This window comes from Schistocerca cancellata, chromosome 7, assembly GCF_023864275.1.
Source record: "Schistocerca cancellata isolate TAMUIC-IGC-003103 chromosome 7, iqSchCanc2.1, whole genome shotgun sequence".
Classification (NCBI taxonomy): Eukaryota; Metazoa; Arthropoda; class Insecta; order Orthoptera; family Acrididae; genus Schistocerca; species Schistocerca cancellata.
The window spans coordinates 259,966,666-259,985,995 of NC_064632.1; the positions used below are offsets into that span (position 1 = coordinate 259,966,666).

The following is a 19,330-nucleotide window of genomic DNA, read 5'->3' on the forward strand; positions in this document are numbered from 1 at the left end:
AAAAAGGTTGGGGGAAGTGGCAACAAAACGTTTATTCACGTTTTCATGTAGAATTTATGAGACTGGTTATATACCACCAGACTTTTGGAAAAATATCATGCATATCTTTCTGAAGACTGCAAGAGGCAACAAGTGCAAGAATTATCGCACAACCAGCTTAACGGCTCAAGCATCCCAGTTACTGACGAGAATACTATACAGAAGAATGAAAAAAATAGGACCTGTTAGATGACGAGCAATTTGTCTTTGAGAAAGGTAAAGGCAACAGAGCGGCAGGCCTGAAGTTGTGGTTTATAATGGAAGCAAAACTGAAGAAAAATCAAGACACATTCACAGGATTTGTTGACACGGAAAATGCGTTTGGCATTGTCGAAGATGCAAGATGTTCGAAGTTCTGACAAAAATAGGGGTAAACTATGGTGAAAGACGTGTGATATACAATGTGTACAAGAACCAATAGGGAACAGTAAGTGTGGAAGACCAAGAACGAAGTGCTCTGATTAAAAAGGGTGTACGAGAGGGATGTTGTCTTTCACCACAAGTGTTCTATCTATACATCGAAGAAGCAATGGTGGAAATAAAAGAAAGGTTCAAGAGTAAAAGGATATCAGTGATAAGATTAGCTGATGACACTGCTATCTTTGGTGAAAGTGAAGAAGAATTAGGGGATGTGTTGCATAGAATGAACAGTCTAATGAATTAAGATTATTTATTGAGAATAAATCGGTGAAAGACGAAAGTTATGGCAAGTAGCAGAAATGAGAACAGTGAGAAACTCAACACCAGAATTTTTGGTCAAGAAGTAGAAGAAGTTAAGCAATTCTGCTACCTAGGCAGCAAAATAACCCATGACAGATGGAACAAGGAAGACATAAAAAGCAGATTAGCACTGGCAAAAAAGGCATTCCACCAAATGCTATCTACTGATATCTAATATAGGCCTTAATTTGAGGAAGAAATTTACATTTGGAGTACAGCATTGTATGATAGAGAAACAAGGACTGTGGGAAAACCGTAACAAAAGAGAATCGAAGCATTTGAGGTGTGGTGCTGCAGAAGAATGTTGAAAATTATGTGGACTGATAAGATAAGAAATGAGAAGGTTCTCTACATAATTGTTGAGGAAAAGAATTTATGGAAACACTGATAAGAAGAAGGGACAGAATGGTAGGACATCTGTTAAGACATCAGAGAATGGCTCCAATGGTACTAGAGGAGCTGTAGAGAGTAGAAACGATAAAGGAGGACAGAGTTTGGAATACATCCAGCTAATAATTGAGAATGTTAGACCACATCAAACCAGGCAGAAGACTGACGACTCAAGAAAAAGACTTAAGCGCTGGAATATTCTTTATCTATGTAGTTCTTTTTCTTCAAGGTCTTTCCCACATGATTCAAATTACTACTTCACTGCCGGAGGCGACAGTTTGTCTCCTGAAGAAGGTTGATTTCCTTTCTGTTTTGCTTGTTTACTTCAAACACAACTACAACTTTCTCTTGAAAGGGCCGGCGTCATGATGTGGTGCTTATGGATTGAGGGGAACGTCTTTTGGCAACACTAGAAACCTAACAGATGCATCACATTAGCAATAAACATCAAAATTTTTTATGCTCACAGATTATTATTACTGTCTCGAGCAGTAGCTCCCAAGTAAAGAAAACTCTTCCAACACAACAATTAGCAGAGAGCAGAATGACCATAGAGGCACAGAGGCACAAAAACATGTTGACAATTTTAATTGAATACTTTGTTGTGTAGTCACAACATTCACTCAGTGTATTATCTAAAACGTGAATATTTTAAGTATAATATATAGTTCACAGACAGTTAGTGCGATATCAGTTGCCAACAGAAAAAGGAACAAATTTAACAAAAGATTTCGTCAAATAAATAGCTATAATACAGTCATTTATGGAAAATTTGATACAACTTACATTGTATGAGAGAAACGATGATAAAAATGCAGTGCTCTGCTGCAAACATATGAGACTGAAATTCGACCAAACTGAGTCCATGGAAATGTTCAGACATATTGTACTGTGTTATAATTCGTCGGGAAGCCTTGAACCCCAAAATTTCCTTGGTCTCTCCTTTGTTAACTTACATGTTGTAAACATAAAAGTCAGTAAGTGAAAACATCGAAAGGGATACCCTATTTTAAACTCAAAGTATAATTTCAGCTAAAAGATTAACCTACACAAAGCATCGGCAAACTTTCTGTTTTTGTTTATGTGTCCACAGGTAACATGAGTAACAATTTTTACACAGTTTTACGTTTGTATTTTGATGAATAACACAACAGTATACACACGCTACCCAAAATGTGTTGGTCGCGAACGTATGCTGTGGCGCGCAAGTCGCCTGTTAACATTTCGTCGTTTTTAAGACATGTATGCTTCTGCTGGGCATCTCCATAGTGTCTATACTCTTTGGTGGAGGCTCCACCAAAGTGTATGTTTGGTTGTCGGGTCATCTGTGGTGTGAATATTCTTTACGTACGAACTTCGATTGTAGAGGTCTAGAGGAAGTTCTGTACCTTTGCCAGCGGTCGTCGGTTGTGAAAATGGCTCTTCTAAGTAGCAGGATTTTCTTTAATTCTCACCGGCCTCTTTCTATTTCTGCTGCAAGATTAGCAGACAAAAGTAATTCAGTTTCGGCTACTTATGTCAATATAATTAAAGTAAAGCCGAAACACCTTGTAACTGGTGTAATAAAAGAAGAGGCGTAGTTTAAGTTACCACTGATTACAGTAATTTTAATGTCGTCTTGTTTCGTTTACAGTGATGGCAGATCCGATTGAACATGCTACAGGGAAAGAGAAGCGGGAGCTCCTGGCCCAGCTAGCAGGAAATGACGTACGTGTTACATTAAAACGTAACTCTTCCTTAGTCGCAGTATAAGGCAGAAGATGGCACTTAACATTTTGTAGATTGAGACAATGTTAAAGCGCAGTTAAGGAACACTTCGTCAGGGCGACACCCCCCGCAAAGATAGATACACTCGAAAATGACATTGAGGATAAGAGTATGTGGTAGTACTCTCAAGAGACCTAATTTACAGTTCTTGACGACTACTCACTAAACGTTGCACTTAATTTTAGGGAGTAGTAATTTGTTGTAATCAGTTCACAATATTAATTTTATAAACATAAATAGTACTATAGTTTTTTATAACATGAAAATAAAATCCCTTAGCGCATTTGGAATGTCGTCGAAAGTTTGTTGTTTTGGAATTAATGTAGGCTATAAACTGTCTGTCCTAGAACCTAGCAAATGTCATATTTTTTCATACCTTTGTAAGTGTGCTCCTGTTGCTACTTCATTTTTGTTAGTGCATCTTGAACCTTATCTCGAATCTCTCCATCTTCCAGGGATTCAGTTTGGAAAATAGCAAAATGTGGACCACAACAAGCATACAGAATAAGTTTCTATCTGAATACTTAGTGCTGCACATGGGATGTGAATAGATGTTGCTCATTAAACAAATTCCTTGCCTTGTGGGTTGAATTGAGCTGTTCTTCTAACGTCTGTAAAAGAAATAGCTGATAAAATTAAGAAAAACATTGTTTGCAGGACAGTGTTAAGAGCACACATATATGAAGATGGGCATCAAGAATGGTCATGGTATGGTTTGATTCGACATTAGAAGCCTAAAAATTCTTAACTGGGAGATTCTCGAAGAAAAATGGCTGTTATCTTTGAACACCTGCTTACAAATATTTTCACCCCATATGCATCTCTTTAAGGTACTACAGATATAAAAATTGGGTTAATAAGAACATATGTAAGCAACAATTGTTTCTAAACTGCAGCTGTCTATGGAGAAAGAACAAACTGTAAAATATACATTCTTTATTGATTTCATAGTGTTATTTCACCTACAGATTGTATACAAGTGAGTGAAAATATCCCTGCACTGACAATGGATGCACTTGATGTTAGCCTCAGGTCGTGATCTGGCAGTAGTACCGTTAACAAGCCGTGCCAAGTAAGACTGTCATGGGGTTCCTCACTGACTGTGATAACACACCTTTTAAATTCTGGCAGTGTTACTGGAAAATAGTGGTAGGCTATATTTCTTTGACAAAATTTTCATCCCAAGAGCACTAAAGGCCCGCCAGTCAGTACAGTTAATGATGTATTGGGGCTATGCATTGGCCTAGAAAATTGCCAGATTGTACCAATGTGATGAGATCCAATTTAATAATAAAGGTATTTCTGTTTATCTCTGTTGAAGAAGTAACATAAAATGTGTGTGTTTTTCTCATGGCCTCAGTGAGGCATGAACATGTCATTTATAAATATTTTGTTTACCTTAGCTACCACATTCAGAATCAGTGAAAGTTCTTGATTTTTTAAAATTGATACAAGAATAAATTCTAAGTAAGTTCTCTATCGCAACATTTATCGGATAGAGAGGATAAGAATTAAACAAAAAGACGTTTCTTCAAAACAGATACTGGCATTGACATATGGATCAGACATATGGACTGTTAAATCCAAATTAATGAAAAGATTGATGGCAATTGATCTGGGTTTTTGGATACAATCTGCAGGGATATTCAGGTGAGAAAGTCATAAATGAAGTAATCAGAATGAACATGGATGTCACAAGTTCAGTTATTGATTTTCTGGAGGACCAAAAACTTGTATGGTATTGATATATGAAGGATGTTCCAGGAGAGACTGCTGCAACAGATTATGGAATGGGAATTGCCAGGAAGGAAGAGGGACACTACCAGCCACATAATTTCAGACATCATAAGAAATACTGAAGGAAAAGTTATGGATGGATTGGTGCAAATTGAGAGTGTAAATCAAATTTGATGTCTTATCTTGGGTTACTGGAAAATGTAAAGTTTTGCTGATAAATTAATTCGATTTGGATAGTGGTATAGTTCAAGTGTGATGTTAGACCCCTCCCTCCCCATTGACATCTGTATTACGGTGACAGGGATCTATGCCATAACACGAGGTAGATTAGGGTGAAAGGTGATAATTTAGTAGTGAGTTAGTAAAGCCAATGAATGTGAATGCCAAATATGGGTTACAGTAACTGATTGACCTCTAGCATAGCCTAATGTGTACATTTTCACCATATTAGATATGCATTTCAGCATAGAGAGTAAAGAGGCAGATTAATCTGCAGTATGTACAGGAATCTTTGGTTTTGTTTCTTTAGAGTCTAATTATTAATGTTAATGACTTAAATATCTTTCAGCAGAGCAGAAAATTATTTTTCTTGTTGATAAATGCATCCTTTGCTTCACTTTCGGGTTGATTTTGGAGGAAAAGTATGATTGCTAAATAGCTGTGTGATTGCCTGTGCTGTCTAAATGCTAGTTCTCATCACATCACTGAAGTGTAACATCAGGCATGGCCAGTGCTAGTGTGGGTAACTGTCAGGTATGCCAAGTGCTGTTGGCTGTTCTCCCTTTGCTTTTACAGAAAAGATGAGGGTGGTGGCCCTACACCACTTTGTGAAGGAAAGGTGCCATTGTGAATGAAGGGAAAGTTTGCAGTTTGGCAGCTGAACCTGCCATTTGGGCCCTGCCAGCCAACCATGCCAAACGAGTCAGTTTTTAATGACTGTGAAAGCAAAGCACAAGGGGCTGTCATTTCTCCCACCATCTCTACATCTTGGGTCTGTTGCCCTTCCGTTTGTTGACATTATGAAATTCCTGGGGCTCATGCTCGATAGGACTCTCGTCGTCCTCCCATGTCTCTTACTTGGCAGCTCGCTGTACACCATCCCTCAATGTCCTGTGTGTCCTCAATGGTACTTCTTGGGGTGCTGATCGAACCATCCTCCGCTGTTTGTACTGGTCCCTTGTCCATTCAAAACTCTCCTATGGGTGCTTTGTTTATGCATCTGTACGCACATCCCTTTTACGCCATCTCAACACTATCCATCATGGCATCCGTTTGGCCACGGGTGCCTTTTACACCAGCCCGGTTGAGCGTCTGTATGCTGAACTGCCACTGTCCTACTGCCGTGGCTTTCTCCTCAGCAGGTATGCATGTCGTTTGTGTGCCATGGGTGGCCACCCTTCCTATGCCTCCTTTTCTGATGATTCCTTAGATTGTCAGTATGGGGCTCGTCCCTCTTCTGTTACCTCCTGGTGTCCACTTATACCACTTGCTATGCCGGCTTAACTTCACGCTACCTGCAACTTTCCCAGTGGGTGTGAACCCTTCACCACCATGGCTTCGTGAAGCTGCCATGTTAACCCTGGGCTTCATTCGCTTCTTACGGACACTACTCCAGCCTCAGCCTATTGCCTTCAGTTTCACGACCTTCACATGGAACTTAGCGCTAGTACCTTTGTGTACACTGATGGCTCTCGGGCTGATCACAGGGTCGAGTGTGCCTTCGTCATTGGCACCCATGTCTTTCAATATCGGCTTCTGGCCCACTCCTCAGTATTTAGTGCTGAGCTTTTCGCCTTGTATCAGGCCACGTAGTACATACGGTGACGCAGCCTTCCAATCGTGTCCTCTGGTCAGACTCACTGAGTGCCCTCATTCATGCAGGAGCTGACACACATGTATTCAGTGTATTAAAAGTGATGTGTGAAATATTTCAGCAAACAGAATCTGGATCAGCTCCACTAATAGGGTTTCTGCCTCATGTATGTACTTTCTTGGATGAATGACATGTTTAGGGTGAGTTGGTGACTAATACCATTGGCTTCAGGACAAACAGTCTTACAGAAATGTCTCTTGTTGACATGTCTTCTGTATGTGATAGTAGAGTATTATCTGTAATGGAAGAGCCTGGCTGCTGTTCATTGCATACACAACATTTTACAATGTATTGCTTACTATACTGTATTACATCTATCTCATATTTATATCTGCAGTATGGTCTCACCACCAACAGACATATAATTTAAATGAAGTCGTGGTATATAATTTAAAAGATTTTGTGATTTGGGAACAGTATTTGCTGAGGGTTCTCAGCAGGCAGCTTATAATGACTGCACATAGGATTTCTCTGATGAAAGTCTTTAGAAAGGCAAATCTTGAAGGTTTAAAGTGTTTTAATTTAAGATATGTAAATTGATATTGACAATTTAATTTTTTGTTTCGTCCATTGCATTGTAATTACTCGATGGTTATTATGCCTTTTTGTCATGCATGTACTGATTAATTAATAAAACATTGTTTCCAAAAGCTTTCGTGTTTATATTAAAAAATGCTGAACAAAAGGTTATGAGCCCAGGCACAGGTGTGAAAGTAAGGTTTTGTAAATGTTAAAATCGAAGTTGTGCACAGAAATCCAGAGGTGGTTTGGAAGCTACTCATGTGCCGATCATTCATATTTTGCTGATTGATCATTCTTGCTTGCTGACTGCCAATATTTTTTCTTTCACTCAAAGCTAAAAATGAGTGCTACAGCCTCAGCTGGACTTGTGGTTGAAAAGTTGATCAGGCGTGAAAATTACTTGTGATGGAAATTTGCGATGAAGGTGTATTTGGTCCATGATAAACTGTAGGGTATTGTTGAAAACCCTCCTTCAAATCTGTTGAAATGAGACAATTTTTGGAAGAAGAGACAAAGAGGCACATTCCCGGATTATACTTTTCATGGACAAGATGAATTATTCCCTTATAAGGGACACAAATATGGCAACAGAAGCCTAGACGGCCTTCAAAAAAGCATTTGAAGACTCAGGACTCAAACATAGTGGACTTGCTTACCTCATTAATCACAACCAAATTAGTTAAATGCAAGTTGGTAAGTGACTATTGCAATCGAATAATGACTGCGTTTAAGTCAAATAAAATTAAGTTTGCCATTAGTGAAGAGTGGATAGGTACTTTGCTACTGGCTGGATTACCTGATCATTGTCAGCCTGTGGTCACAGCACTTGAAAACAGTGGTGTATGTATCATGGGAGATTCTATTAAAGTGAAACTACTACATGATGTCAAACCCGAAGATGCAAATGGAAGTGAAGATACTGGTGTACGTACAAATCAGAAAAGGCCCATAAAACTTATTATTAAAATCTAAAAGTGCAATAGACTGAATCATATTGCTAAATATTGTTCTACCAAGGACAAAAAAAGAAAGCTTGTCAAAAAATAATGGTGGCAAACGTATTTAGGAGGCAGACACAACAAAAGAAAGCATTTCTTGCTGCTGATGTTAAACAGGCACACAGAAAGGATATGTGGTATTTAGATGTTAAGAGAGGTAAATTGATATCAACATTTTCTTTAACCCCGTTGTGTTGTAATTACTCGGTTATTGTGCATTCTGGGGTGTGTAGTTGTTGTCATGCATATACTGATCAATTAATAAAATGTTTTTTCAGTAAGTTTTCATGGGTTGACAGAAGTGTCCGATCTCACGCATCAGCTTTGACCTGTGACGTAAGGGTGTTGTGGTGTGTGACGTCATTACGGTGCGGAGTTTGGTTTGTGAGTGTGGCGTGTTTGTAGATGTCGTCGTGTTGTGGTGTGTTGTGCCCTCTGGTGGTATGTTCAGGGTTTTTGTTTGTTTGGTGTATTGGGCTCAGTTTGCTGTTGCTCAGTGGCGAGTGCTGCTTGCGTATTTTTGAAGCGGAATTTGTATCAGAGAGTTAACAGTTTTGTGGTTTTGTGTGAAGGTTAATGTAGTGATGATGGCTGTACGTCGGGTGGTTTTGTTATTAAGTTTTAATCGGTTGTGGTTTTTTGTTCAGGAATGGATATGAAAGACAAGATCAATAGTTCTCGGTTGAGGGCTATGATGGGGGACACAGCTTTAGAGCTGATTAAGTTCCTACAGCTTTTTGGCTTAATTGCCGAGGTGGTGAAGTGCGGTGTGTGCCGTGAACCAATGAAATTGGTAAAAGTTCCGGCCTCTCGGACCAGGGACGGGTATATGTGGCGCTGTCGCAAAGATGACATATGGCGTTCCATACGGCGCGGTACCTGGTTCAAGAAGTCTAGGTTGGGCATGCGTGAGATTGTGCTTGTTACATATTATTTTTGTTACAGATCCCCACAGAGTTTTTGCACGCATGAGACTGGTGTGAGTGAGAGGAGCGTTTTAGATTGGTATTCCTTTTGTCATGAAGTGTGTTCGGAATTTATTAAGTACAGGGGTAAGTTGGGGGGCATGGGGTTGTTGTGGAGGTGGAAGAGTCACAGTTTGGGAAAAGGAAGTATGGGAGGGGGAAGTCTGTGGCTGGTCTTTGGGTGTGGGGGGGGCTGTTGTTCCAGGGGGTGGGGGTTCCGAATGTGTTTTTAGGGTTGTGGAAGGGAGGTCCAAGGCTGAATTAGTGGGGTTAATTGAGGAATATATAGAGCCGGGGTCCACAATAGTTTGATGCTTTTTCTTCTTATAGGGGGTTGGTTGAGAGGGGATTTAATCATTTAGTAGTGAACCATAGTTTAGAGTTTAAGAATTATGAGACTGGGGCTTGTACTAATACAATAGAGGGGATGTGGGGGGGGCGGTTAAGTCAGTTCTTGGGAGGGGGAAGAGGCGCTCTTCCTACCTTCAGTCTCATTTAGATGAGTACTGTTGGCAGAAGAGTGTCCCAGAGGGCTATTGTATTGTTCGGGTTTTCTTAAGGGCTGTGGGTAAAATGTATAGGCCGAAAGTGGTTAGTTAGTGTGGTCTGGGTAGGTAGGTGGGTAGGTGGGTGGGTGGCTGTGGCTCAGGATGGGGTGGGTGGTTTATTTTGTTGTATAGTATTTGTTAAGGTGGGGGGGAGGGGGAGTTTGTGTGTTTTTTGTTTTAGTTGTGGAGGATCTATTTTGTTCAAGTTTTTGTTGAGTTGTAGTGTGTGATTGAGATGTTTTTTATGTTGCATTTGGTTTTTGTTTGTGGGTTTTTTATTTTGGGGTTGAGGTGTGGGTGGGTTGGGTTTTTCTTTTGGTTTAGTATTTTTTCGTTGGTTTGTGTGTGTGTGTGTGTGTGTGTGTTTACGCGTGCATTTGTGTGATTGTGGTGGCCAATCTAGTTTGTGGGGCTGGAACTTTCTTCTGGTAAGTTCTCTCTCTCTCTCTCTCTCTCTCTCTCTCTTTTTTTTTTTTTTTTCGTATGTGTTGTATATTGGGGTATAGGGAAGTGTTTCATTGAAATTTGTGGCTGTTAAGGTTGGTATTGGGAGATGTTTTTGAGTTACATAGGTCAAGGGTAGTGGTCGATCCTAATTTATGGGATTGGGAGCTGCTGTTGAGCTATATAGTTGGAGGGAAGTGTTCAATCTCAATGTTTGGTGGAGTGTGTTAGTTTTTGTAATGGAAGATGGGATCGGGAGCTGCTGTTGAGCTATATAGGTCAGGCTGTTCCAACCGAGCTCCAGGGAGCCGGAGCGCTCTGGAGCGCTCACTGCGGCAGCTTGGAGCCCGCGTGGAGGGGGAAAGCGAACTCGCTGCCCCCTGGCCGCATGCAGCCGCAACTGACGCAATAATCCTACATTCTACATTTATACTCCGCAAGCCACCCAACGGTGTGTGGCGGAGGGCACTTTACGTGCCACTGTCATTATCTCCCTTTCCTGTTCCAGTCGCGTATGGTTTGCGGGAAGAACGACTGTCTGAAAGCCTCTGTGCGCGCTCTAATCTCTCTAATTTTACATTCGTGATCTCCACGGGAGGTATAAGTAGGGGGTAGCAATATATTCGATACCTCATCCAGAAACGCACCCTCTCGAAACCTGGCGAGCAAGCTACACCGCGATGCAGAGCGCCTCTCTTGCAGAGTCTGCCACTTGAGTTTGTTAAACATCTCCGTAACGCTATCACGGTTACCAAATAACCCTGTGACGAAACGCGCCGCTCTTCTTTGGATCTTCTCTATCTCCTCCGTCAACCCGATCTGGTACGGATCCCACACTGATGAGCAATACTCAAGTATAGGTCGAATGAGTGTTTTGTAAGCCACCTCCTTTGTTGATGGACTACATTTTCTAAGGACTCTCCCAATGAATCTCAACCTGGTACCCGCCTTACCAACAATTAATTTTATATGATCATTCCACTTCAAATCGTTCCGCACGCATACTCCCAGATATTTTACAGAAGTAACTGCTACCAGTGTTTGTTCCGCTATCATATAATCATACAGTAAAGGATCCTTCTTTCTATGTATTCGCAATACATTACATTTGTCTATGTTAAGGGTCAGTTGCCACTCCCTGCACCAAGTGCCTATCCGCTGCAGATCTTCCTGCATTTCGCTACAATTTTCTAATGCTGCAACTTCTCTGTATACTACAGCATCATCCGCGAAAAGCCGCATGGAACTTCCGACACTATCTACTAGGTCATTTATATATATTGTGAAAAGCAATGGTCCCATAACACTCCCCTGTGGCACGCCAGAGGTTACTTTAATGTCTGTAGACGTCTCTCCGTTGATAACAACATGCTGTGTTCTGTTTGCTAAAAAGTCTTCAATCCAGCCACACAGCTGGTCTGATATTCCGTAGGCTCTTACTTTATCAGGCGACAGTGCGGAACTGTATCGAACGCCTTCCGGAAGTCAAGAAAAATAGCATCTACCTGGGAGCCTGTATCTAATATTTTCTGGGTCTCATGAACAAATAAAGCGAGTTGGGTTTCACACGATTGCTGTTTCCGGAATCCATGTTGATTCCTACATAGTAGATTCTGAGTTTCCAAAAACGACATGATACTCGAGCAAAACACATGTTCTAAAATTCTACAACAGATCGACGTCAGAGATATAGGTCTATAGTTTTGCGCATCTGCTCGACGACCCTTCTTGAAGACTGGGACTACCTGTGCTCTTTTCCAATCATTTGGAACCTTCTGTTCCTCTAGAGACTTGCGGTACACGGCTGTTAGAAGGGGGGCAAGTTCTTTCGCGTACTCTGTGTAGAATCGAATTGATATCCCGTCAGGCCCAGTGGACTTTCCTCTGTTGAGTGATTCCAGTTGCTTTTCTATTCCTTGGACACTTATTTCGATGTCAGCCATTTTTACGTTGGTGCGAGGATTTAGAAAAGGAACTGCAGCGCGGTCTTCCTCTGTGAAACAGCTTTGGAAAAAGGTGTTTAGTATTTCAGCTTTACGCTTGTCATCCTCTGTTTCAATGCCATCATCATCCCGGAGTGTCTGGACATGATGTTTCGAGCCACTTACTGATTTAACGTAGACCAGAACTTCCTAGGATTTTCTGTCAAGTCGGTACCTAGTATTTTACTTTCGAATTCACTGAACGCTTCACGCATAGCCCTCCTTACGCTAACTTTGACATCGTTTAGCTTCTGTTTGTCTGAGAGGTTTTGGCTGCGTTTAAACTTGGAGTGAAGCTCTCTTTGCTTTCGCAGTAGTTTCCTAACTTTGTTGTTGTACCACGGTGGGTTTTTCCCGTCCCTCACAGTTTTACTCGGCACGTACCTGTCTAAAACGCATTTTACGATTGCCTTGAACTTTTTCCATAAACACTCAACATTGTCAGTGTAGGAACAGAAATTTTCGTTTTGATCTGTTAGGTAGTCTGAAAATCTGCCTTCTATTACTCTTGCTAAACAGATAAACCTTCCTCCCTTTTTTTATATTCCTATTAACTTCCATATTCAGGGATGCTGCAACGGCCTTATGATCACTGATTCCCTGTTCTGCACTTACAGAGTCGAAAAGTTCGGGTCTGTTTGTTATCAGTAGGTCCAAGATGTTATCTCCACGAGTCGGTTCTCTGTTTAATTGCTCGAGGTAATTTTCGGATAGTGCACTCAGTATAATGTCACTAGATGCTCTGTCCCTACCACCCGTCCTAAACATCTGAGTGTCCCAGTCTATATCTGGTAAATTGAAATCTCCACCTAAGACCATAACATGCTGAGAAAATTTATGTGAAATGTATTCCAAATTTTCTCTCAGTTGTTCTGCCACTAATGCTGCTGAGTCGGGGGGTCGGTAAAAGGAGCCAATTATTAACCTAGCTCGGTTGTTGAGTGTAACCTCCACCCATAATAATTCACAGGAACTATCCACTTCTACTTCACTACAGGATAAACTACTACTAACAGCGACGAACACTCCACCACCGGTTGCATGCAATCTATCCTTTCTAAATACCGTCTGTGCCTTTGTAAAAATTTCGGCAGAATTTATCTCTGGCTTCAGCCAGCTTTCTGTACCTATAACGATTTCAGCTTCGGTGCTTTCCATCAGCGCTTGAAGTTCCGGCACTTTACCAACGCAGCTTCGACAGTTTACAATTACAATACCGATTGTTCAATGACAGCTATGATTAGCCGCGGGAGCCCTGTACCTCTATTGGAGGATACCTTTCTGTTCATTGAGAGGGATGGTCGTCCGCAGTGTCTTGTATGTCATAAAGTAATTAATTCTGCGAAGAGGTACAATATACAATGACATTATACACGTCTTCACGCAGCGCACTACGATCAGGTAGAAGGCGTTGCACGCAGAGAATTGGTGGCCAGGCTTAAGAACGACATACCAGGAGACGTTAAGTTTAAAAACGGTTTCGTAATACGGAGGGTATCAAAACATGCAACATAGTTCGTGATCTGTAATGCGTTTATAATTTTCAGGTGAATGAGAGCGGAGAAAGCACTACTGAGTCTGCAAATCGAGCAAGCAGCAGGGTGGCTCACATCATTGCGACGAGTGGCAAGCCGTTTTCGGTGGGACCACTCGTAAAATCGTGCATGGTAGCCGTTGCAGAATGTTTGTTTCCAAGGGAGGTGCAGGCAATTGAAGGGGTTTGCCTGTCGAAGCAAACAATGTCTCGTCGAATCCTAGACATGGCAGCGGATTTAGAGACACAGCTCAGGAAAAAGGCGGAGAGCTTTGTTGCATTTTCGCTAGTGCTTGACGAAAGCACCGACATATCGGACTGTGCTCAGCTTGCAGTTTTTGTGCGTGGAGCTGCAAGTAACTGAAGAACTCTTGGATGTGGTACCACTCGATTACACCGCAACAGGACGTGACATTTTTGAAGCTGTTTGTGAATCAGTGGACAATATGAATTTGCCGTGGGATAAGCTCCATTCTGTAGCGACAGACGGCATTCTGTAGCGACAGACGGTGCACCACAAAGGATCGGGTGTCACCAAGGTTATGCTTCTCGTTTGAAAAATAAACTCGGGGACGAATTTGGGAAAGACATTTTGACTCTTCATTGTTTTATTCACCAAGAGGCACTGTGCGCTGAAACAATAGAGCTAGGTGGCGTAATGAAAGATGTCGTGAAGTGTGTGAATTTTGTGCGGCGTCACGGTATGAATCATCGCCAATTCAAAGGATTCCTGAAAGATATGGAAGCGGAGTATGGCGATATACCTTACCACAGTACAGTTCGTTGGCTGAGTCGGGGAAAATTTCTTGATGTTTTCTTTGCCATTCGTGAGGAAATAACCCTTTTTCTCGAAATGAAAGGGGAAGAAATGTGTTTTCTAAAAGATATAAAATGGATATCAGAGCTGGCGTTCCTAGCTGACATAACTATGCATCTAAATAATGTAAATCTGTCATTGCAGGGCAAAGGGCAGCTAATAGTTGACATGCACGACCAGATCAAAGCGTTCATGCAAAAGTTACGTTTATTTGAGAGGCATATGAATAATGGACATTTAACGTTCTTCGATCGTCTTGCTTCTTTAAAACTACCTGAAGGTACTACTTTCGGCGATTACCAAGCAAAGTTAAAGCAGCTCATCACGTCGTTTGAAACACGATTCCGAGACCTCACTAGTTTGGAAATGGAACTTAAGGTGTTCAGCATTCCTTTTTCAGTTTCCCCCGATGACTTATCATCACTTCATTTGGAGATTATTGATTAGCAAAATTCAACTTTGTTGAAAGACAGGTGCTACAACACGTTGGATTTGTCATGATGGTATCGTTCATTACAGCAAAAAACATTTCCCAAGCTTCACAACAATGCTGCTCAGATCATGGGCATGTTTGGATCTACATATTGTTGTGAGCAGCTTTTCTAGGCAATGAAAAGAGTAAAAAGTAAGGAACGATCGTTTCTTCAGGATGCAACAATGAAGGCCATCCTCCGCATTACCGCTGTGAACACTTTGACGCCTGATATTTTCGATCTTGTAATGAAAAGAAAAGTCAAGCTACAGAGGCCTAATAAATTTAGTATGCAATTTCTTATAAAACAGTTGTTTCTTATTTATTTCCTGAACATCGTATTTCCTGGTGTAGCATGTCACCACGTCTTAGGAGCTAAAAGTATGACGTTGTCGATCTTGTAAGACGCAGCTGGCACATCAAAACGCTTGCCTTGCCGCCTGCCTCAGCCTGCCGTGCCACCTGCCGGCGTGCGGGCCCACTTGAATGGTCACAGCGAGCGACACGGCTCCCTGGAGCAGGGTGCGTTCTGCGGCTCACAACGGAGCCGACGAGCTGGAACAGCCTGATATAGGTCAAGGGAAGTGTTCGATCCCAATTTATGGGATCGGGAGCTGCTGTAGATCTGTGTAGGTCAAGGAAAGTGTTTGTTCGTAATGTTTGGCGGTGCATTTTGATTTTTGTATTGGGAGATGGGATCGGGAGCTGCTGTTGAGCTATATAGGTCAAGGGAAGTGTTTGATCCCAATTTATGGGTCCGGGAGCTGCTGTAGATCTATATAGGTCAAGGGAAGTGTCCAATTCCAGATAATATTGTGTTTTGTGGTATTTGGTGAGTTTTGTGTTGTCTATTTTTTTCGTCGTTTTGCGTGGTTTTCTATGGGGGAGGGTGGCTGAATTTGTTTATATTTAGTTTCTCCCCACCCAAAAACTCCCAATTTCCCACACTTGTCCCGTTAGTCATTAGGCTTTTTGTGAAACGTGTGTGTGTGTTTGTTTTTCGATGTATTTTTGTCTTTATGATAGGTATGCAACGATTTTATATCCGCCATATTGGAATTGTCGTTGATGGTCGTTTCCGCCATATTTGTGACATCATGGGTCAAAGCCGACGGGTGGGATCGGATGCTTCCGTATTTCCGTTTGCATATTTATATTAAAAAATGCTTCACAGAATTAAAAAGACAAAGTGAGAAAAAACAGATTGGAACTATCAAAGCGAATACCTCATTGAAAGACAGAGCAAGACTACCAGGTGTACAAGTAGAGAGAGAAAAAAATAAAATACAATCTTGAGCTCCCAGAACTCTACAAATAGTCTATACAGAATGTTTTAGAACTATAGATCTTCTGAAGTTGGTTTTTGACATTTAGTGGGCTGGATTGCTACTGCTAGCTTTATGCAAATGGAAGTTTTGTGTGTCAGTTCTCAAGCACAAAACTTTCATGTCCACAAAAATTTAACATCTGTCGCAAAAAAATAACTGTCACTAATTACACTTAAAATAGATTTTTGACATTCATGGAAGCATTCCAGGGATTTATAGTGTATGTAAATTTCTGAATTTTTACATGGTTTTTATTGGAGCTAGTCTTTAAATCTCAATATTGACAAAATTGCAAAGTAATCCAGTTTTCTAAAGCTTAAAGGTAGCAAATGCAATGCAATATGAAACTTTGAGAAGATCCATTACCAAGCGAGGTGTTTCAGTAACAAAAATTTTCAGCAACTAATTTTTCAAGATATGACATGGTAAATTTGAAACCGTTTCCTAGGTAGAAAAATTTCATCAGTTTCAAAAAAAATTAACGTTGGCTCTAATTAAAATTGAACAGATTTTTTCACATGATTGGAGGCAGTGTTGACATGTAATATTATACATGAATTTTAGGTCTTTTGCCTGACATGCAGTGAGCAAAATTGTTCGGTGGCGTCATGCAGCCAGTTTTGTAGCTTCCTGCAGACACTTTTATCATTATCCTCAGTTAATTTAAATAAGGCTATAATGCTAACTATAATACTTTAATCATTCTTTTATTCTGAGAAATAATATGATAGGGAGATTAAAAGATCATTCTCAGATTTAAACTGTGGAAAGTCCAAGTAGGAATATCAACAATATTATGAAAAGGATAGGTTACTGCTCACTGGTAAGATGAGACTTAGTCCTCTTCAGTACAGAAAACATATTCACTTAAGCAAGCAAGTAAGTGCACTACACGACGACGTGCGGGACATACCTATCTCTAGACACACTGGCCAGAAGTGTGTTCGCTTTGTGTGCGTGAGTTGTGTGTGTGTGTGTGTGTGTGTGTGTGTGTGTGTGTGTGTGTGTGTGTGTGTGTGTGTGGAGGGGCGGGTTCTCCGGCCAGAGGGGCCGGGAATAGCATTTGTAAATTAAAATTGTCTAAAGTTGTAATCATATTTAACACACACAAATACTAACCTTATGTGCTTCAGTAAGTGAATGGTCTAGCTTTTCCATTTTAGCTGTTATCCAATCTGAGTGGAGATACACAATCCATTAATCTAATTAAAGTTGTAATTTTTTTCCAGGATCCTTACCATTCAAAGGCAATAAAGAGAATGTCAACATCATCGAAAGCAAACCCTAACCCTGTTCCATCTGCGTTTGATTCCCGTATTGTTGGCTGCATATGTGAAGAAGATGCTACCCACATCAAATGGATGTGGGTGTACAAAGGAATTCCAACACGGTGTGCTTGTGGCCATTGGTTTCAGCTTGTAGAGAAACCACCATTGTAAATAATGATAGTAAGGAGTGTTGGACATAGTTTACTTTTTTTCCTTGGATGTTTTCAAGTGGTGCATCACTAGGTGTATTATTGAATAAAGTTGCCTTTCATTTCAGAAGGATGCTGTATAGATTATTATGTAAATAATACAAATAAAAAGTGTGAAGTCACTTAATTAGTTTATGGTTTCTCTTCAGATTTTGCTGTAGGGATTTTTTTTTATACACAATGTTGATTTAGTATGGAAAAAAATTCTAAATTGATTACTTGAACTTTAATTCTGACTTTATTAAAACAAAACACACCCTGCTTGTGATACACACAGTAGATATTGTGGGGAAAGAGCCATTTTGATTGATTTGCTCAAGTCATGATTTTGCTGTTGAAATCTAAATCTCCAAAATTTATTACATGAAAAGATGTTACAGAATAGTGTTGTGTAGGGTTTTCATTGTTTACTCTGAGTGCATAGTACAAAAGTAAACACTCTGGAAACACAGATATCATTGGCACACGAATAGATAGTTACAGCCAATCTGGAGACGTCTCTGCTGTTATCTCCATTGGGAAGTTCCACTGTTACTTAAGTGTTCCTGTACCACAGGACATAAGCTCTTGTTATTTAGTTATGTGTATCTTGACAACCAAGGATATTCACTTCCGAAGTCCACTTATTTATTTATTCATCCATCTTTGTGTTTGTATGCAATCATTGCTGTGAGTGACAAAAAAACTTTCACACTGGTGATTGACACATTAAAAAATCATGGTTACATACAATTTATAAGCATTTACAACAGTCCACTGATAATATCAAAATTGTTCACAATGTGGTAAATATGGGACTGCCAATTGTTAATAAGAAATGCTTACTATGAAAGAACAAATTCATTGTTTATTGAGTGGGGTGATTTGTCTTAATGAGCCATTTAGTAACAGATTTTTTCAATAGATCTGAAGTTTTTAGTATGTAAAAAACAATTTTTGGTTATTTTTTAAGATGTTTAATGAGACATGATGTTCCTGTTAAGGCTTTATACCTAGATATTTGTTAGTACAATGATTGTCTTATGGTGAGTGATATGTTGATGAACAGACTGCCTTAGGCTATATCTACTAGTTTTATTTTATGTACAAAAGATGAAGTCTCTTTGTAGAGAGGTGAACTTTGCAGTGTCACTAGTGTGCTCTCTGTCTTGTTCTACGTCACCCTCCAGCTGTTGCCTACTCTGGTGACTGGCAACACAGATGTGGTCGCTACAGCAGCCAACTATTTCTGCATCTGACTCTTCCTAGTAGAATGTGTATGTGCAGGGAACTATCACTGTCTGTTATTAAAAAAGTACTTTTGTTCCCTTTGTCACCCATAATGTATGCCATAGTGACTGAACTAACACAGAAATCAACAGGAAATGGTATACTTGCAACCTGAAGCGTGTACTACAGGCAGATGTGGCAGAATGATGCTACTGAATGGAGCACTACAGAGTACAGTGCTCTTTGCCCTACTCATCTCCCAACCACACGGCTTCTTCTGCGTACACCATTGTAGTATTTTTAACTGTTTAATATAAGACCTGTGGGATATTTTGGTTTGACAAATTTTTAGATAATTCACCAGTTGAAACCAGGTACTGGACAAGTGTAGGTACGTGTCATTTTGTACTTAATTTGTTCACACGTTTTTTAAAATTTATCCGCTTAAAGTACTGGTTTCTTGCATGTTACTAGGCAGGTCATATACAGGGTGCCCCACATCAAACGG

At 40.4% G+C, this 19,330-nt stretch overlaps 1 protein-coding gene and 1 long non-coding RNA gene across 2 annotated transcripts; both read left to right on the forward strand.

The window, feature by feature from the left end:
- The first annotated feature begins 2,486 nt into the window (after positions 1-2,486).
- On the forward strand, positions 2,487-17,740 carry LOC126092578 (cytochrome c oxidase subunit 5B, mitochondrial-like). The gene is made up of 3 exons (XM_049908267.1): positions 2,487-2,643; positions 2,783-2,856; positions 17,366-17,740. Exons 1-3 carry the CDS (start codon positions 2,565-2,567, stop codon positions 17,573-17,575), a joined length of 363 nt encoding a protein of 120 aa, XP_049764224.1. The 5' UTR covers positions 2,487-2,564; the 3' UTR covers positions 17,576-17,740.
- Positions 3,130-3,859, forward strand: LOC126092579 (uncharacterized). Its single transcript, XR_007521361.1, has 2 exons — positions 3,130-3,497; positions 3,574-3,859. It is a non-coding gene; the product is annotated as an uncharacterized LOC126092579 (long non-coding RNA).
- Positions 17,741-19,330: the final 1,590 nt, after the last annotated feature.